The 21,514-nt window shown below is 42.0% G+C and overlaps 3 protein-coding genes across 5 annotated transcripts in view; 1 reads left to right on the top strand and 2 right to left on the bottom strand.

Moving 5' to 3' along the window:
• LOC110491447 (somatostatin receptor type 2-like) overlaps positions 1-11,372 on the bottom strand; it is a 29,137-nt gene extending 17,765 nt beyond the window's left edge. Inside the window, exon 1 of the mRNA XM_021564908.2 lies at positions 11,082-11,372. Coding sequence (XP_021420583.2) covers positions 11,082-11,087 — 6 coding nt within the window. The 5' untranslated portion in view covers positions 11,088-11,372. The remainder of the gene's footprint in view (positions 1-11,081) is intronic.
• LOC110491448 (somatostatin receptor type 5) lies at positions 1,737-6,302 on the bottom strand. Its single transcript, XM_021564911.2, has one exon. It carries the CDS (start codon positions 5,662-5,664, stop codon positions 4,612-4,614), a length of 1,053 nt encoding a protein of 350 aa, XP_021420586.2. The 5' UTR covers positions 5,665-6,302; the 3' UTR covers positions 1,737-4,611.
• Positions 11,373-12,596: 1,224 nt separating the features above from the next.
• The window catches only part of LOC110491446 (zinc transporter ZIP11), a 136,323-nt gene continuing 127,405 nt past the window's right edge, over positions 12,597-21,514 (top strand). For 2 of the 3 annotated variants that reach the window (XM_021564907.2, XM_021564906.2), the window contains exons 1-3: positions 12,597-12,718; positions 13,320-13,436; positions 14,138-14,176. In XM_021564907.2, coding sequence (XP_021420582.2) covers positions 12,623-12,718; positions 13,320-13,436; positions 14,138-14,176 — 252 coding nt within the window. In that variant the 5' untranslated portion in view covers positions 12,597-12,622. Of the gene's footprint in view, positions 12,719-12,759; positions 12,897-13,319; positions 13,437-14,137; positions 14,177-21,514 lie in introns of those variants that run through there. The other variant, XM_036946293.1, reaches the window with a different exon arrangement.

Raw genomic sequence — 21,514 nt, 5'->3', positions numbered from 1 at the left:
AGATCCTAGAACGTAACCAGACTTCACTATATCATTAGGGGTGTAGTATATCCTATAGGACACCAAATTTGGTTAGAGAGCGACGCCTTCATGGCACGCGAATGACGCGGGCGGTCTTCACTAGCTAGATAGCCAATGAGCTGGGCTTTACGGGAGTATCCGGAAACCCAGTATCTGGGGGGTTCCCGGATACTCCCGTATGTAGCTGCTAACCTTGTGCGACAGCAAGGCTTTTCGTTTTGGACAAAAATTATGTCACGCCCTGACCTTTAGAGAGCTTTTTATGTCTCTATTTTGGTGTGGTCAGGGTGTGATTTGGGTGGGCATTCTATGTTCATTTTTCTATGTTTTGTATTTCTTTGTTTTGGCCGGGTATGGTTCTCAATCAGGGACAGCTGTACTTAGGCAGCCCTTTTTCCCACATGTCTTGGTGGGTAGTTGTCTTTGTTTGTTGGCACTGTAGCCTTTAGCTTCACGGTTGTTTTGGATGGTTTATTGTTTTTGTCGGCGTCATATGAAATAGTGTAATATGTACGCTCCCCACGCTGCACCCTGGTCCAGTTCTTTCAACGGCCGTGACAAATTAGAAGAATATGGAGAGTTATGAAGTTATGAAAACTGGTTGTTTTGCAAATGTTGAACTTACAATATGGCTACTAATACTGGAAAAACTAAATAAAAAGTCCAAGTATACAGATGACGATATTCTCGCAGAAAATTGTAAAGTGAATGTAAATGTCTCCTTCACGATTTGCCCAAATGTACCTGGGTGACTTTTCACTAAATGTTGTGTAGTCTGCTCATACTTCAAGATATCCTTCTGAAACTATTACTTCGTCTTCCTGTCGACCCATAAAAGATGTAAGGCTGGACACACACACACACACACACACACACACACACACACACACAGTGGTGGAAACATATTTTGTCTAACGCACCAGTATTGATCCTCTGGAAAGAATTCAACTTGGTTGAGCTTTCATAGTGTCCGTTGAGTAATTTACTCTGAGAATTAGAACCTAACAACATGTAACGTTTGATTTGGTGCTATTCTTTAACTTTTTGGTTGAGATGGAGACGTGATTCCAACATATCAAATCATTAATTTGTAGACAAACTGGTTGTTGAATTGGGAACGCAACCAAATAATCAATATTTGAAGGAGCTTCCGCTTGGATAGTATATACTGTATTCTGTATATAATTAATAACGTATATAAAAGAGGGGACTGTGGATCTGTCTCTGTCCGTTAGTACGGTAGTATGTTCGTACGTTCATACATTCGTCCGTTCGTCCCACGCTATATCTCAGACAGCACTGGCCCGATTTTGACTAAACTGGGGTGAATGATGCATCTTGTCATAGAAATACGACATTTACACTGATTGGCCCATGGCGGGAGCTATAATAATTAACTGAAATGTGTTAGTCATACGCAATGTTTCAATTGGCCCAAGGGTGAGTGCTGCATCATTCATGGGGGACGACATGTTTACTGCTGCCGACATGTTTACTGCTTGTTTCAATGCTAGTTGAAATTATATGAAAACAGTCCTGGTTGATAACTTTTTTTTTAAATCCAATGTATTTTCAATGTTGATTCCACGTCACAATATGTTGACAATGTACGTTGAAACAACGTTGATTCAATCAGTGTGTGCCCAATGGGATGTGTGTGTCTGTGTGTGAGCGAGAGGGATTGAGAGAGTTATTGATAAAGACGTGCTGACAGCTATCAGACATAAATTGTGTAATTTAACTTTATTGATTCGTTTCCCACCTACACTCCCATGGCGGCCATTACTTTTCTTTACTGCAGTCTCTCACAGACAGTTAGCAGCTGCTTCCCATTACTGAACAGGGTTGGATCGCATCTAGCAGAAATAACCCTGGTGTAGGATTATCTTTTAAACGCAGTGACCCCTAATGACCCAATTTCAGATACCCATAATTCCTATGGACTTGCACATCATAGAATTGCACATATACGACCTTGGAGTCACAGTCAAGAATTTTATCTCCCTTTCATGTTGTTCAAACCCAGAATGATGACGCATTAAGCAAACATGCCCCCAATGGCCCTCGATATTGATCAAGCGTGGCTATGTGTCATTGACCGTCAACCCTTTACCTCGAGCTCCGAGGGCTGGGGGCCCACGTATACACACAGACCGCTATGGAGTCCAGTTGTGTGGGTTCCCTTTATATCTTCCTCATTGTCCCTCAAATATGGCCAGGCAGAAAGCTTCCAAATCTTTTTTAATATATTCCCTTTGCAATAAGAGGTTGTTAAAAAAATATATACAAAAATAAGCGACAATTTACACTCATCTGAAATCTGTCAGTGAACCCTTGAAAAGGAGCAATTTTATAGCCAGTGGAACGTCAACTCCTCTGAAACCTTTCTGTAAACGGCTCCACATATTATTGCCTCATAAACATAGTCCACTTGCCAGACACCTCTAGCCCAAGTCGCTACCCACTGGGCACAGATGTCAATTCATCATCTATTCCACACTGGGTCAACATAACTTTATTGAAATGATGTGGAAACAACGTTGATTCAACCAGTGGGTAGTTAGCAGGTCTTACACTTTAGACTCAAAGCAGCTCCAGACTACGCTTCACAGAGAACCACCAATTGTAACAGAGAATTTGTCAGAATTAGGGTTGCAAAGCTACTGATAATTTGCAAAAGTTACTAGAATCTTCAGTAATTTTGGTAATTAACAGATCTCAATCTCAATCTATGACAATCTATCGTAACTTTGGTAATTTATTCTTGAATAACTTTTTTAAAAAGGCATTCATATATAGTATTTCATCTGTGTCCATATTGTCCATGAGTTTCTAATAGAGACAGTCTACAGTGTATGGTTCAAGAGAAAATAACCTAATTAATTTAAAAATCTCTAATCAACAACGCCATTATTTTCAATTAACTCTGCAACTCTTCCAACTATTGACTTTTTTCACAACTGCCACCAGTTTGATGCTAAAATATTGACAACCAATACATAATGACATAGTAAAAGAAATTAAAATGTAGGATATTTCATGCTGAAACCCTCACATTAAACATCAGTGGTATTCACTAAATTTAAGGTTTATATTTAGGATCATGTTTTACAGCTTTGAAATTTGATTTTTTTATTTTAAAATCAACTTATTCAATGATTTCATAAATTTGACATGTGATAAGGCCACACAGAGGGCCAGAGATAATTACAGACATCTGTGATAATCTGAAGTACCAAAAAGGGTCACTAGATGTCTTGTGATAGACGACATAAAATCCTTGAAAAATGTACCAACATTCTGGTAGTTTACTGGTAAACATGAAAAGTTTCCAGTAATATACCCTCCCTTTGCAACCCTAGTCAGAGCCTCTCTCATAATATGACTTCACCACACAATCAATCCACCACAAGACAACTGTTTATATACCAGGTAGGCTACAGTCAGACACGCATGCTACTAAGCAGTTTAACTTGAGCCTCACAGATGAATAATTTTTGTTATGAACATAAGAAGACAAAACACATAATTGTGCTTTGTATGTTTTCAATGCAAATTTCCATCAATTACTTTTCTCTCGTGTGATTTAATATTTTAAACAGAAAGGTGATGATACTGTAGTGAGTAAGTGAGATTCAATCAGCAATATGTAATACGTATCCATAAACAATATTTGTGAATTGTGAAACTAATTTAACACGACAATAGGTTGGGCGTTAAATGCAACATGAAAGCAGCTACAACAAAAATAGTTGATGACGATGGCAGTGATGATTATGATTTTAAGAAATGATGATAAAGATGATTGTGCCATCAATCTCTGTCTTGTATTTTCTTTGTCCATTGTCTTGATAAAGAATCAGTTGCTCGATCATAAAGTTCCCATAAAGTAATTAATGTTTCATTCATCTGCCTTTATCGTGAAAAACCTCACTCTATTCCATTTTAATAAGTATAAACCATCCATAGTTACAGTATAAACATTCGTACTCAATGACCATTCGATATAGGACCTTATCTTGGGATGAACCAAACACCTTTTCTACTTGTCTTTTGTATCTCACCCCAAACAGTTCTGTAGGAAGAATTTCCCATAAAGTAAACGTCTTTGAGCTGACTTCCATGACATCACTGAAAATGTCCACACAAAGTTGATGTGAAAGTGTTAAGTCAACGTCTTTTGTGGGTCTTCTGGGAGCTCTTTGTCTTGGCCAGCGGCACATACTGTTGCTACCATCTTGTTTACATGCCACCTGTTGTTGTCTCCCGGTTGTCACAGAATTTATTCCTCATTTAATTAGTTATGGAAAATCGAATTACAGTGGTGTGATAGAGCAGCGGGGCCTCACCGCAGCCTTATTAGAAATGAAATTAGAGAACAAGTCAGAGCGGTGCAGAAATAGAAAACGTATTATCCAGTAGAAAAACAGCTGTACAGAAATGTATGTAGAAACACTTGTATAGAAAAACACACCAATCTTTACCAACCTCCTTTATATACAAAGGACATGTCCAAAGACAGAATAAAATGTCATCATTTAAAGGGAAAGTTGCATACATAAAAAAGTTTCCAATGTTTTTCAGGAATCTCTATGCCACCTCACTGTTGCCCATCCCGCTTGTATCATTGAGGTAATAGCGCTCCGTGTCAGGGTTGCATTGCACACTGGGAAACCACTTGGTGGGGCAGAGGAGGGTGAGGAAGTGGCGTCCGAAGGTTTCTGAGAGGCAGGCGTACAGGATGGGGTTGGCACAGCTCCAGGAATAGGACAACAGCACCACGAACTCAAAGCACCTGGCGAAGGTCAGCACCAGGTCCGTATGGTACAGCGAGCAGAAGTTGAAGGCGTAGAACGGCAGCCAGCACACGGCGAATGCCAGCACCACCGCCACCACCATCTTGGTGACCTGGGTTTCCAGGCGAGGGCTCTCCTGGCCTGGGGAGCTGGCCTGATGGCGGTGGGTCCTCAGTGTGACCACCAAGGCGGTGTAGGAGACAATCATAACCAGGAAGGGCAGAGCAAAGCCCAGGACAAATGTGTAGGTGATGAAGGCCAGCCACCAGGAGTCGGAAGCCACCTGGGGGTCCAGGTTACACAGGCCGTCCCTAGCCGAGAAATGGATGGTTATGGGGAGGACAGGCAACAGAGAGAACAGCCACAGGAAGCTGCTGACTATCTTGGCCCGCCTGGGCGTGCGCCAGCGGGCGAACCGCAGCGGGTCAACCAGCGCCATGTAACGGTCAATGCTCATCACGGTCAGGCAGAAGACGCTGGTGAACTGGTTGATGCCGTCCAGGACCATGACCAGCTTGCAGGCCAGGTCCCCGAATGCCCAGTGGTTCTGGAAATTCTGGATGGCGATGAAGGGGAGGCCCACCATAAAGAGGCCGTCCGCCAGGGCCAGGTTGAAGATGTACACCGTGGTGGCAGAAGCCATCTTGTCTAGCTTTAAGATGGCCACAATGACCAGGGTGTTCCCGACCAGCCCTACGATGCACACAGCCAGGTAGAGAATAGCCATTGTCACACTGAACACATCTAGATCCTCCTGCAGATACATGTCCTCTTCCAGGTAACTGGTGGTGGGGTCAGCTATCGACCCTGCATTGTAAAACGTCTCTGAGGTGAATGAGGAGTCCATCTTCGCTCAATACTTCCGTTTTTCAAAGTTTGGTTTGGATAAATTGTGGATCATTAAAAAAATACATGAAAAACTTGATAAAAAGTAGCAAAAAAGTCACAATAACAGTTAGAGTTCGAAAACAGTTCTGTCTTTTCCTCTGCAAACAGCTTGAAAAAACCTGTCCACCATTAGCATGACAAAAATAAGTCCAAAAACCTGTCTGTTACTTAGCCCAAGAAAACATCCATCCTCAAAGACAGGCAATTTCTGTGGTCACATGCCGTCCAAACCAACTGTTTCTTTTTTCTTTAAAATCTTTCAAGCTGAGTCCTTTGGTGTCCTGGAGGAAGCATTCTCTGTGGTAAGAAACTCACACCCATGTCACATGGAGCACTTCAGTGAAGCTGGACGCTGTGTGTGAGAGGGCTTTTATATCTCCCCTGCAGCATTGAAGTGTGTGTCTACGGCTGCGAGCCCCATCAGTCTCCCTCTGGCTCTCCTATAAGCCTAATAAGCTCCCTTGGCACTCCCAGCTCCGCTGTTATGCCGTTTCCAAGGTGTAACCAGCCCCATCTGTTACAATACTTTTGTTTTGATAACTAAACTAAACATTCTCCACAAAGTGCAATCCAGCTTCTTCTTTTTTCTTCCTCTCTCCTCTTCACCCTCACCCCATCCTTCTGTCTCACCCAACCCACCCCTCTGCTCTCCTATACTCCCCTCACAGTTTGGGGGGGGGGGTCACTCGGAGCTGAACTAGCCCCCACTGCCACATACCCCACCACTTCCCGCTAGGGCCACCCACCTTCTAAACTGGCTATAACGGATGAGCTGTGGACAGGAATGAAGCCCCTGTTGGTTATTGAGGCTTGTTGTTTTTTTTCGCAGTTGTTTTTCGTCTTTTGTCTTTTGCTTCTCTCTCTCTGATTGGCTTTATTCCGTGGCAGTTCATTCATCATGGGGAGAGCGAGAAAGTGAGTGCGAGAGAGAGAGAGAGAGAAAAAGAAAGAGATGGCCGGTAGACAGGCAGATAAAATGCAGGGTGAGTGATTGTCTCGGGTCCTGTTTTCCCTCAGACATGGATAGCTAGAATACTCCAACAGCCCACAGACCCAGGAGCCACCTGGCACTAAACAAACACATCAACACATCCAACAAATCTTTTTTTTTTGTCACATGCGTCAAATACAACAGGTGTAGGTAGACCTTACCGTGAAATGCTTACTTGTGAGCCCTTCCCAACAAAAAATAAGAGAAATAAAATGCACAAGAATGAAGGTATGGTATGGTAATGTGCAGGGGCACGAGGGATTAGAGGTAGATATGTACAGTGCATTCGGAAAGTGTTCAGACCTCTTCCCTTTTTTCCACATTTTGTTACGTTACAGCCTTATTCTAAAATGGATTAAATCAATTTAAAAATCCTCATCAATCTACACACAATATCCCACAATGCAAATGTATTCAAAATAAAAAACAGAAATAGCTTATCTACATAACTATTCAGGCCCTTTGCTATGAGACTCTAAAATGAGCTCAGGTGTATCCTGTTTCCATTGATCATCCTTGAGATGTTTCTACAACTTGATTGTAGTCCACCTGTGCTAAATTGAATTGATTGGGCATGATTTGGAAAGGCACACACCTGTCTATATAAAGTCCCAGAGTTGACGGTGCATGTCAGAGCAAAAATCAAGCCATGAGGTCAAAGGAATTGTCCATAGAGCTCTGAGACAGGATTGTGTCGAGGCACAAATCTAGGGAAGGGTACCAAAAAATGTCTGAAGCATTGAAGGTCCCCAAGAACACAGTGGCTTCCATCATTGTTAAATGGCAGAAGTTTGGAACCACCAACATTCCTAGAGCTGGCCACACGGCCATACTGAACAATCCAGGGAGAAAGGCCTTGGTCAGGGAGGTGACCAAGAACTCGATGGTCACTCTGACAGAGCTCCAGGGTTCATTTGTAGAGATGGGAGAACCTTCTAAAAGGACAACCATCTCTGCAGCACACCACCAATCAGACCTTTATGGTAGAGTGGTCAGATGGAAGCCACTCCTCAATAAAAGGCACATGACAGCCTGCTTGGTGTTGCCAAAAGGCACCTAAAGGACTGATCATGAGAAACAAGATTTTCTGGTCGGATGAAACCAAGATTGAACTCTTGGGCCTGAATAACAAGCATCACGTCTGGAGGAACCCTGGCACCATCCCTACGGTGAAGCATGGTGGTTGCAGCATCATGCTGTGGGTATGTTTTTCAGACGCAGGGACTGGAAGACTAGTCAGGATCGAAGGAAAGTTGAATTGAGTAAAATACAGAGAGATCCTTGATGAAAACTTGCTCCAGAGTGCTCAGGACCTCAGCCTGGGGGCAAATGTTCACCTTCCAACAGGACAACGACCCTAAGCACACAGCCAAGACAACGCTGAAGTGGCTTCGTGACAAGTCTCTGAATGTCCTTGAGTGGCCCAGCCAGAGCAGGAACTTGAACCCGATCGAACATCTCTGGAGACACCTGAAAATAGCTGTGCAGCGATGCTCCCCATCCAACCTGACAGAGCTTGAGAGGATCTGCAGAGAAGAATGGGAGAAACTCCCCAAATACAGGCCAAGATGACTCAAGGCTGTAATCGATGACAAAGGTGCTTAAAGTACTGAGTAAAGGGTCTGAATACTTATGGAAATGTCAGGTGGCTTCGGATACAGTTGCAGAGGGAGGTGTTCAGTCCCAGAGTCCCCAGCTTGGTAATGAGCTTGGAGGGGACTATAGTGTTGAACACTGACCTGTAGTCTATGAACAGCATTCTCACATAGTCATTTCCCCTCTTGTCCAGATGGGAAACAGCATTCTAAAGCACAATAGAGATTGCGTCATCTGTGGATCTGTTGTGGCGGTGTGCGAATTAGAGTGTGTCCAGAGTGTCTGGGATGATGGTGTTGATGCGTGTCATGACCAGCCTTTCAAAGCACTTCATTATTCAACCTTCATTTTGACAGGGAAGACATATTGAGGTCTCTTTTCCAAATGTGCCCGTGATTACAGATGTGAGGGCTACGGGGCTATAGTCATTTAGGCAGGTTACCTTGGAGTTCAACACTTGAACAACATCATCAACACTTCAAACATGTCCAGGTGCTAAAGTGGTACAGGCGGGTGGAACGTTCAGTACCATCATAATTACAGCACCGTGCCTGTAGAAAGTATTCACACCACTTGACTTTTTCCACATTTTGTTGTGCCTGAATTTAAAATTGATTCAATTTAGAAGACTGGTCTCTGGTCTTCACACAATACCCCATAATATCAACGTGCAATTATGGTTTTCGAAATGTTTACAAATGAATAAAAAATGAAAAGCTGAAAGGTCTTGTGTCAATTAGTATTCAACCCCTTTATTATGGCAACCCTAAATAGGTTCACGAGTAAACATGTGCTTAATAAGTTGCATTAATATTTCAAACACAGATTCAACCACAAAGACCTGGGAGGTTTTCCAAAGCCTCGCAAGGAAAGGCACCTATTGGTAGATGGGTAAAAATAAAAAGTAGACTGATGTCCCTTCCTAACTCAGTTGCAAGTGAGGTAGGAAACCTCTCAGGGATTTCATCATGAGGCCAAAGGTGACTTTAAAACAGTTACAAGGTTTAATTGCTGTGATTAGGAGAGAACTGAAGATGGAAAGAAGGAAGCCTGTATAGAATAAAAATATTCCAAAACATACAATAAGGCACTAAAGTAAAACTGAAAAAAAATGTGGCAAATGAATTAACTTTATCTCTTGAATACAAAGCGTTAAGTTTGAGGCAAATCACAAAACACTACACAGACACTTGTCATGTTTTCAAGCAAGGTGGTGGCTGCATCATGTTATGGTGCGGCAGGTAGCCTAGTGGTTAGAGCGTTGGACTAGTAACCGAAAGGTTGCTAGATCGAATCACCGTGCTGTCGTTCTGCCCCTGAACAAGGCAGTTAACCCACTATCCCTAGGCTGTCATTGAAAATAAGAATTTGTTCTTAACTGACTTGCCTAGTAAAATATGGCAATGTTTGTAATTTGAAAGGACAAGGGAGTTTAGAGCTAAACACAGGCAAAATCCCAGAGGAAAACCTGGTTAAGTCTGCTTTCCAACAGATAATGGGAGACAAATATCAGCAGGACAATAACCTAAAACACACGGCCAAATATACACTGGAGTTGCACAACAACACTGAATGTTCTTGAGTGGCAGTTTTGACTTAAAAATCTATGTTAAGGCTTGAAAATGGCTGTCTAGCAATGATCAACAACCAACTTGACTCTGCATGAAACATTTAAAAAAGAATAATGTGCAAATATTGTACAATCCAGAGACTCACCCAGGAACATTCACAGCTGTAATCACTGCCAAAGGTGATTCTAACATGTATTGACTCAGGGGGTTGAATACTTAAATAATAATCAAGATATATGAGGTTGTTATTGTTTATGATTTTTATTTGACAAATGTTAGAATTTCTCCGCCACCTTGACATTAAAGTATTTCATGTAGATCGTCGAAAGAAAAAAAAAGTACAATTAAATCAATTTTAATCCGACTTTGTAACACAACAAAATGTGGAAAAAGTCAAGAGTTGTGAATAGTTTCTGAAGGTAGTGTACCTGTCTGATCCACTGTCTCCTGTATCTGAGAAGATCTCAAATTCTAAATGTTCCCTAAATTCTCACTTTCCATTACCCACACCCATCAACTCCTGGTGCCTGGCCTTTTACAGGCCCCTTTAAAGTGAGAAATGCCTCTGTAGTCTCAGTACCTGCTTAGGTTGTTAGTACTTCATAGAGTGGTGCTGGTTTTCCTCTCATAAAACTACTCTAGAGGCATTCGGTTTCATGGAGCTAAATGTTCGGAGTTTCTCAGAAGCCTTGGATTTCACATATCATTTTTTCTAGCTGTCTTAAGAAAAGTAAGTGCAAAGCTGTTGGTTCATGATCAACTAAATCTCCTGAACATTTACAGTAGGAAATCTATGTGCCGTTTGTAAATAAATAACCAAAAAGTACTGTATGTCAGAGTGTCGAGCTGTGAAGTTGTATAAATTACATATTATCACTTTAGGGGTCAGTCAGGCAAAAACTAAAGAACCATGAGTATTTACAGGCCAAAGATTTAATGAGGTCATTTCCACTGTGTCTGTGTGGAAAAAACATTCCAGTGTGCCACTACGTTTACTCTACTCCCATCTTTATCAAAACACAGCATGGACCACTCAAGCAGAGCTGTGAAGCACTTTCAACAACACACACACACACACACACACACACACACACACACACACACACACACACACACACACACACACACACACACACACACACACACACACACACACACACACACACACATACACAATACTTAATGCTTTTAGCTGGATGACAAGAGACCTGAGCTTACCTCCATCCTCTTTGCTGTGTATTGTCAGAAGATTTCCACAGAATGGAATCTAGGGCGTTGCGATGCGACCCACACAGCCTGACCATTCAGGGCTACTTGTTAAATGGAACCAACTGATTACAAACCAAATAAAGTTGGTTAAAAGTCCAATGCAGCCACTTTAATCTCAATATCAAATCATTTCTGCATGACAATGAACTGCCTTACAGTGATTGTTTTCAATGGTCAAAAATAAACAAAAATAGCTTCTTAGCAAAGAGCAATTTCTCAAACAATAATTTTGACTGTCTGGGAGTGGTCTGAGTGGCGAGGGGAAAACAGAAAACTAGCTGTTATTGGCAGAGAGGTTTCGAAATCTCTTTCTTATTGGTCTAGTAAGTAATTTATCACCTGGTGATGTCACCAGGCAGGTCAAAACTCCATCCCACCAAAACAGGTTAAAATTTCAGCAACTATTTTTAAACAGCTCTAAAAGGGCCTTATCATATTTTTTTCTGATTTCACAGTATAGTTCCAACCTCATAGTGGGGAAATGCATATAAAACACGTTTTATACGTTTTTGACTGCACTGGGCCTTTAACTGGACTATAGCACTATTGATTAACATTAAGGAAAACTCACTGCCTGTCTTGAGGTTTCAAGGGCTTAAAAATCCTGAACCATGCATTATTCTCACTCTTTGTGCATTTGAGAGCTGGCCTGCACAATGACGTGTCACATAAGAGGGTGGTAGCTCTGACAGCTTTGGCTATGTCATGCATGGTAAGGATCATAATGTACCTACAGTTAATATTAGACTAAGCTAAGCAGAGCCAGAACAACAGATAAGCAAGAGAACGTTTAAAGCCTTAGAGTAAACCAATAGGCACAGACGTCAATTCAACTTATATTCCACGTTGGTTCAAAGTTAGTTAGTTGAAAATGAAAACCAGTGTGTGCCCATTGGGGAGAGTACATTCATTGAGAGGAACATTTGGAATGTATCTGCTTAAGGCCCTATTGCCAACACAGGGACAGCTTACATATTGAAGCTGATGTAGGAAAATAATCACAATGGTTACTTACTAATCCTCAAGCACAATAACAGACTATTAATAACAGACCATTGCAAATAACAGACTCTAGCAAATTGTCAGTGGTCTATTGACATTCAAAAATAGCTTACAGCTTACATTCACAGAGGCACTTCATGGGGTGTAACTACGTCACCTTACCTGAACTGTCCCATGCAGAGGTACTTCAACCTATTTTCTGCTACATTGCTAAACTGCTTCACCTCATCCGCTGGGCAAGACATGAGAGATTGTAAATAAAAATGACCTCCTGACAAAAGCTATATAGTGTGATATGCAAAATCAATAAAAAATAATCAAAATAATACTATGCAGGAAATGATCCGTTTGAAAAAATCTAACATGACATTCATAAAACACCATTTGTAATATTGATGTCAAAAGTTAGTGGCTGGCTGTGACTTTGTGAACGAAGGCTTATTGGCTTATCAAATTACAATACACGCCTCCAAATGCTGGAATAGCCAATGGCATCTTGCGAGGGGCAGTCCTCAACCTGTCACAGATACGTATACAGGGAAGTAGGAAGTAAATGCATTCGACTTGCGGGGCTAGAAGTGACAGTAAGTATTTTTTTTTACATGATTTAATGAATTAAAACCATAAAACAAGATGAGAATATAGTAATCTGTCCTCGGATAACGCATGTGTCTTGGTAATGCCGTAAAGCACGTGTTTCGTTGCAACACAACCAGCGCAGCGAACAAAAGCAAAGTTATCTGACAGTGTCGTCTGATACTGGTAGGCCAACTCTTTGGATGATACAAGCAACGCACATTGATTTCAGATAGAGAGCCAAAAGAGACAGCTATTTTGGACACAAATAAAGATGTAACAATGCAATGAAAGGCATTAGCAAATGTTTCTCTTCTTGCTTGCCAAGCAAGTTTATTTAGCTATGTAGACAGCTAAGCAGGACGCTTGTGGGGTTGGGCAGTAATTTGCAAACATGCCACCCTGTCACATTCCTGAACCAACAGGATTTAGCACACACGCCTTTGTTCTACAAAATTATCTGTTATTTGGAGCACTCATATTACAGGGATTTCCTGACGATGTACCTTACATTCGTCAAGTTAGCTAGCTTCTGTGACTGTGTCGTAAAAACAACTTGAAGTATCCTGTGCGGCTCCACTCCACTGTGTGCATCTCTCTGTCCCCAAGATTGGCACCATGCTTCCAGGCTACAGTCCTGTGACCCAGGCCCTGCTGGGAACTCTGTTCACCTGGGGCCTGACTGCTGCTGGGGCTGCCCTGGTCTTCATCTTCTCCAGCCGACAGGTACAACGTTTCTCTGTGTGTTGCCGCCGTATGATGTTTTACTGTATAGTGACACTGCTATATGCAGACAAATACAGTTCATGTCCCTGGTGTGAACTCCAATATGTCCCTTAGTTTCACTAAATCAATTGCAGTATATTTGAATGGCTTCAGAAGTTCAAGTTCCATAGAAATGGAAAGTTCTTTTTTTTGTCCTTGTGAAGGGCATTTCCATGGCATTGGAATTACACCGACTCTGATTTTTTTCTATTTAAATGTATGTTAAACAAAAAAACATTGATTTTAAAGTTTAACAAACCATACAGTAGTACAATGGCTACTTTGAACAATTTACACAGTCAAAAAATTATAAAACATTTACTGGAAACACTGCAGATGCAAAGTTTGGTAAAATAATTACAGTAAAATATCCCTCAGTTTTATTCTGTTACCAAACTTTATATATGCACAGTTCTTCCTGGAAATGTGTATTAGTAACATTTTTAGTTAAAATTCTTAAAAGTAGTCATTGAGCATAGCGTCATATGGTTTCTTAAACTTTGAAATCACATGGTTTTTGTTTGGTTTACATTTTAAAGTGAAAAATCAGTGTCTCAGTGTAATTCCGTTACCATGGAATTGCTCTGAACTAAACATCACATTGGATTGTTGATGCCCTTGGTTTGACTTCACTCCTCCTTTCTCTCTGCCCTCCTCTTCAGAAGCGGATATTGGATGGAAGTCTGGGCTTTGCTGCTGGGGTAAGAAAATATGTTTTTGAACACACATACACACACCTGTCCTTTCTTTTTTTCCAAGCCCAGGGTTTCTCTGCTATCTGTCAACACGTTTGTATGAGCAGATGTCAGATGTGACAGCCTTTTGAGTTGTTTTGGTAGACTCCGTTCTTTGTTTTCCAAACATTTCTTGAAGATCCTCAAAGCTAAAGGAAGGGTGAGACTTTTCCAAAGGTATTGCCTACTGCCTTATAAGAAGAAGTCTTATCTTTCTGGGATAGTTTGGCAGACGCATCTCCTCCCTTACAGTTAGGTATCTGATTTGCAATTTTTTGTTTGTTGTATTTGTCTCATCGCTGCAACTCCCCAACGTGCTCGCGAGGTGATGGTTGAGTCCTGCGTCCTCCGAAACATGACCCGTCAAACCACGCTTCTTAATACCCGCCCGCTTAACACGGAAGCCAGCCGCACCAATGTGTTGGAGGAAACACTGTTCAATTGACGACTGAAGCCAGCCTGCAGGCGCCCGGCCCACCACAAGGAGTCGCTAGAGCGCGATGAGCAAAGTAAAGCCCCCCCTGCCAAATCCTACTCTAACCCGGACGATACTGGGACAATTGTGCGCCGCACTATGGGACTCCTGAGCTTGGCCGGTTGTTACAGTGGGGCAAAAAAGTATTTAGTCAGCCACCAATTGTGCAAGTTCTCCCACTTAAAAAGATGAGAGGCCTGTAATTTTCATCATAGGTACACTTCAACTATGACAGACAAAATGAGAAAAAAAAATGCAGAAAATCACATTGTAGGATTTTTAATTAATTTATTTGCAAATTCTGGTGGAAAATAAGTATTTGGTCACCTACAAACCAGCAAGATTTCTGGCTCTCACAGACCTGTAACTTCTTTAAGAGGCTGTCATAGTTGAAGTGTACCTATGATGAAAATTACAGGCCTCTCATCTTTTTAAGTGGGAGAACTTGCACAATTGGTGGGTGTCTAAATACTTTTTTGCCCCACTGTATATGCCTTAGACCACTGCGCCACTCGGGAGGCCCTCTCAGATTCGGGATCTTAATTATGCATCTGATTTATACTTGTAGAATGTAAGAAGAAGAATATGTATGTAAGGTATTGTTGCCACCACTACAAACACTGATTCAATTTAAATCAAATGTATTTATATAGCCCTTCTTACATCAGCTGATATCTCAAAGTGCTGTACAGAAACCCAGTCTAAAACCCCAAACAGCAAGCAATACAGGTGTAGAAGCACAGTGGCTAGGAGAAACTCCCTAGAAAGGCCAAAACCTAGGAAGAAACCTAGAGAGGAACCAGGCTATGAGGGGTGGCCAGTCCTCTTCTGGCTGTGCCGGGTGGAGATTATAACAGAACATGGCCAAAATGTTCAAATGTTCATAAATGACCAGCATGGTCAAATAATTATTATCACAGTAGTTGTCGAGGGTGCAACAGGTCAGCACCTCAGGAGTAAATGGCAGTTGGTTTTTCTTAGCTGATCATTGAGAGTAGAGTTTCTAGAGAGTTTCTAGAGAGTTGAAAACAGCAAGTCTGGGACAGGTAGCACGTCCGGTGAACAGGTCAGGGTTCCATAGCCGCAGGCAGAACAGTTGAAACTGGAGCAAAAGCACGGCCAGGTGGACTGGGGACAGCAAGGAGTCATCATGCCAGGTAGTCCTGAGGCATGGTCCTAGGGCTCCGGTCCCCTGAAAGAAGTCTACCTTTAGTAGGTGCCATGAGGAAACTGGAAATTATATGAACATTTCTAGTAAAAGTATCTCTCTCCCCAAATAATTTTATTTTCTAAGTAACATTAATATACTGATTTGATTAAAATGAAATCAAGAGAGCCATGTGGCCGCTATGGTTTCAGAGAGATTTAGTTATTTTTGAACTAGCCATAAGTTCACAGCAGCAATCCATTTTTCTTGGCCTAATCATAAAGTATGAGTTTATTAAATAATTAATAAACTTTTTTTTTTAATGTTCTGGATTTTCAAATTCTGAGAGAAATTAATTTCGCAGTTGATGCTTTTACATCATTCTGATGCCCGCATGAAATATTTTCACTGTGAGGAGTTCTGACAGAAAACACTACAGTTGAACCATTTTTTACATGACAATACATTAAGTCTTGATGTTAGGCTCTGCAGCTTCAGGGTAGCTCACTGCCATATCAAACCTAAATCATTACCACAAACTTCGGGGAGTGAGCACATCATAGCTACATATTTTTTTATTTAACCTTTATTTAACTAGTCAGTTAAGAACAAATTCTTATTTACAATGACGACCTAGGAACAGTGGGTTAACTGCATTGTTCGGGGGCAGAACGACAGATTTTTTTTTTTTTACCTTGTCAGCTTGGGGATTCGATCTAGCAACCTTTTGGGTAGTGGCCCGTTTGTAATAGTGGACTATTTTTGACTCGTCAGTACTATCACAGTAGAATGTAACAGTTGGCTTGTGGTGACTGAGGGGTGTCTGGTCTGGAAGGGAATTTAGTAATAACATTGCAAGGCAAAATGCAAATACAATCCTCCAGTCCTGCCCTATGCAGAGGCAAGGCCGAGAGCTGCTTCTACCTGCCTCTCTCATTCGTCACTCCTCCTCATGGTGACCTTCTCACAGGCAGTGGGGGTCTGTTCATTAAAGTCTGTTGTAGACATCTGCTCCTCCACTGCCTCACTCACTTTGTATTCTGATGCTCACAGGTAGCTCACGCAGTCCCTGAAATGCGCTGGGAATAGTTTTTTTGCTGAGGGATTCAGTACCATTCCTCTCTGCTTTCTCCATTTTTACTGCTGCTCTTCCAAGCTTTTACATTTGGCTGTAAAGTCTTGCATCTTGGACCGTGGCATAGACATTTAGCTAGTCTTGACAAACAAAGTCATATGCTGTGTTTTACTCTGGAGTGGGTCCCTATGGGAGGAGAGCAGGTTGAAGGAAGTGCGGTTCTGTTGTTACTAGTCCCACTGGTCTCTTCAGTCATAACAAATAAACCGCAGACTAGACACAACCCAAAGGGCTGTATTCAGACAAGCATCTGTAGAAAGTTTACAGTAGAACACCACTGTGTTTATGTCGCCTTCTTTGAAGTGGTTTCATTTCCTCGTTATTTTAGAGGCTCAGGTAGCAAGCGCGCGCGCGTGTGTGTGTGTGTGTGTGTGAAGGAGAGAGATTCTTATCCTACAGATGCTCATTTAAGAGATGCTGGTGTGTGCAGTCAGTCGGTGGTGAGTGTGGAGTCGTGACTGCCTAAGGGTGGAGAGGAATTTTAAAGAGACTATTGATCTGAGACAAAGATCTCCTGAGTACAATGGAGAGCTCTCCCTCAGGGAGATGAGGGAATCTGGATGGGGGAAAGGTGAGCTCTCCCTCAGGGAGATGAGGGAATCTGGATGGGGGAAAGGTGAGCTCTCCCTCAGGGAGATGAGGGGATCAGAATTCATGAAAGCAGACCTCAAAGATAGTAGAAGGTAGGTGAGTAGGTGAGTCACAAATAGATACTAGGCTATACCAGGGAGGTGACCGCTACTGTAACAATGTCCCTAGTTATGAATAGAGAAAATGTACGAGGGAGACTGTAGATAAGAAATATGAGATTGAAGTTTAGGGGAGCTGAAATCAGTACCTTTATTATTTTATTGATATTGTTCTCTTTTTGTCCAGCTCCTGTGCCAGCTATGTATGTTCATCAACATTCAATTTTCATCTTTCTGGCGTCCACCTAATTTGGCACGGAGTCAGTTAGCATATTCTAAATGTCATGTATGTGTCCACAAACACTACATATGGAGAGGGAGAGATTAGTTTCAGGTAAGGAGTTGGCCAAGTTCCTTATTTATTCAGGTGTCATGCATGGCATTCCCTTTGCTTCGCTCAGGAGAAATGTGGCTTCTGAGGCATCTGCATTAGACCCAGGAGGGAGCTTTCTATAGAAACACAAGTTCCTGTCTAGAAGAAACATCTAGAATAACAGAATGAGATGGGAAAGAGGAGATGTTTGCGTTCTCTTAATTTGATCACTCTTTTCTTGCGGAGAATTTTCCTGCGCTGCAGGAAATTCAAACATGTAGTGGCTCCGAGGTTTAAAAAGGCTTCTAAAGATTATAATTTCCACTATAACATTTCAGACTGGATTTTCCCTAACGAAAATGGCATCAACCCATACAAAAATGTCCATTAATTGTAATCCACATAATAATTCACATGTCCTGTTGCTGCAGGATTATTTCCCTTCTGTGAGAAACTGGTCAAATTAAGAGAGGACATCTGTAGGAAAGAGTGAATGACACTAAAGAAAGAACTGAGGTTGAAATTGAATCATTGATGACCTGACGTGATACAGTAGGCAATATTGTAATGGTCCACTGGGTGCAAAATGGAATTTGAAATGAATGAATTTCGCACTGACTTCGCATGATTGGATTGTTGTTTGACGGACATTCTTACAATTCGTTTGCATTTTACTCCAGTGGATATGACTGGGTGCATGTAAAGCCTAGTGTGGGAGGAAGAATGCAGTCAAGGAACATACATAGTATTGAGGAATGTGGTTATTCCAGCACATGAGAAGGAGAATTACATTCTGATAAGAGCAGGATATGTTAATCTTCTTCAACGCCTTGTAATTAATCAAAATATATAGATATAAATGAAATGGGGAATAAAACAGTAGTATATATTTTTTAGTGCTAAAGATGAATCATGTCTCGTTCCTTATCAGTTCCAACTTCCGTGAGTTCTAGGTCTCTGGGCTTAGTTTGCATAACCTGCCACACTTGTCAAACATCAGTTATGGAATGTTGTGCTGGAAGAGTTGCTAAAGGCTAAAATAAACAGAACATAGAAAGCTAATTCATCTAGCTAGCCTCGCTTCATTGTGTCTTGTGTTTATTTCTACATTCCATAGTTCATAATAACAAGTCATTGGTGTTGCGTTGGTATTTATAAACTTAATTCTGAGAACGTGAGCCTAAACGGGCTTTCTGAAATTGGCTGCTTATTGTCCTTGAACCTTTTAGGCTCCGACAAAGGTCGCAAAACCCATTGTGTTTGAAACAGCGACGTTTTCAGAGTTGTGTTACTTGTACAGATAAACATGATGTTTTATAGGAAAGCAGGGATAAACTATTCAAAGCTCTACTTGTGGTGTCTATGGGAAGATCCTTCACTACAGTGACTGCACACGACCCTGGTTTGATTTATGTTGACTGTGAATAACCCTTTGCCATTATAGTGTATTAACTAGCCAACAAAGATAGAACATGGTCAATTAATTGCAGGGTTACACTAAGGTGACAATTTGGTAATTCCATCAGACATGGTAAAAACAAGTGTCAGGGTGACTAAAATGAGTTAATATGAATTGATACATACTGTGCTTACTGAACGCAAAACCAAATGAAACAAATATTTTCTAACATTGTTAGACATATAATAATAGATAGGATTATTAAACCTACATAACAAACCATTTTTAGCATGATCATCAAAATATAGTTTGCTGTAAGCGCAGCACTTACTCATTCAGATGGAATAAGAAGCTTATGGTTGTGTTGTGTAGGCTCAATCATTTACATGGCCTTAACATGTAACACGTAGCCTACTGATGCAGGTGCAGTCTGTGTACAAAACATTGGAGTCTGGCTAGTCGTTCAATGCGATGGCTTTTTCCACATTTCGCCGTTATCGTTATGCACACGTGCTGCTCCTCATTCAGGCCCCAGGGGGCTAAAGATTCTCCCAACCCCAGAGCGACGTTTTCTCCCGTGTGATCTCCGGGGAAGTAGCCTGTGATGTTTGCAAGCACCAACCTTTCAGTTGAAACTCCTCATCAATAAAGTGTATTGTCAAACTACTGTACTGTAGGGCTCGCCTGTTCTACCCAAGGTCTGTTGTCGTCGCGTAATAATCAACACGCTCTGTTAACTTTTCCCTTCATTTTGTTGTACAGTGTTGGGATGGTGACTTTGGAGAAATATGTGCGAGATGGAATCTTGTATATCCTGTTCCGTGTGTCTATCATCTTGCTGAAGCCGTCTTTGCTGACTGGTGTAAATAGGAATCATGTCTTTGGCTATGTGATATAAATCGCAGAGGCTATCACCTATGTGACTGCGAGATATTCTTTTGACGACGCAATGGCATGCCTGTTTAAGATGGGTGGCTGAGTGGCTTTGGTGCTGTCACCCCCCCCTCCCTCCCCATGCAATCGTCATAAAGTGCGGGATGGTTCTTCTTCAAATTATTCAATATACTTGTCGCCACGAGGCACTTTTTGCACAACACTTGCATTTGGTTGACATACACTGCTCAAAAAAATTACGGAACACTAAAATAACACATCCTAGATCTGAATGAATGAAATATTCTTATTAAATAATTTTTTCTTTACATAGTTGAATGTGCTGACAACAATCCCACAAATTATCAATGGAAATCAAATTTATCAACCAATGGAAGTCTGGATTTGGAGTCACACTCAAAATTAAAGTGGAAAACCACACTACAGGCTGATCCAACTTTGATGTAATGTCCTTAAAACAAGTCTAAATGAGGCTCAGTAGTGTGTGTGGCCTCCACGTGCCTGTATGACCTCCCTACAACGCCTGGGCATGCTCCTGATGAGGTGGCGGATGGTCTCCTGAGGGATCTCCTCCCAGACCTGGACTAAAGCATCTGCCAACTCCTGGACAGTCTGTGGTGCAACGTGGCGTTGGTGGATAGAGTGAGACATGATGTCCCAGATGTGCTCATTTGGATTCAGGTCTGGGGAACGGGCGGGCCAGTCCATAGCATCAATGCCTTCCTCTTGCAGGAACTGCTGACACACTCCATCCACATGAGGTCTAGCATTGTCTTGCATTAGGAGGAACCCAGGGCCAACCGCACCAGCATATGGTCTCACAAGGGGTCTGACGATCTCATCTCGGTACCTAATGGCAGTCAGGCTACCTCTGGCGAGCACATGGAGGGCTGTGCGGCCCCCCCAAAGAAATGCCACCCCACACCATGACTGACCCACTGCCAAACCGGTCATGCTGGAGGATGTTGCAGGCAGCAGGACGTTCTCCACGGCGTCTCCAGACTCTGTCACGTCTGTCACATGTGCTCTTCACCTGCTTTCATCTGTGAAGAGCACAGGGCGCCAGTGGCGAATTTGCCAATCTTGGTGTTCTCTGGCAAATGCCAAACGTCCTGCACGGTGTTGGGCTGTATAAGCACAACCCCCACCTGTGGACGTCGGGCCCTCATATCACCCTCATGGAGTCTGTTTCTGACCGTTTGAGCAGACACATGCACATTTGTGGCCTGCTGGAGGTCATTTTGCAGGGCTCT

This window comes from Oncorhynchus mykiss, chromosome 16 (assembly GCF_013265735.2).
Source record: "Oncorhynchus mykiss isolate Arlee chromosome 16, USDA_OmykA_1.1, whole genome shotgun sequence".
NCBI lineage: Eukaryota > Metazoa > Chordata > Actinopteri > Salmoniformes > Salmonidae > Oncorhynchus > Oncorhynchus mykiss.
This window is presented reverse-complemented; position numbering and strand designations above follow the sequence as displayed.

Bases quoted from the DNA above. Each gene is read 5' to 3' on its own strand.
- LOC110491448 (XM_021564911.2), bottom strand. From the start codon at position 5,664: ATGGACTCCTCATTCACCTCAGAGACGTTTTACAATGCAGGGTCGATA.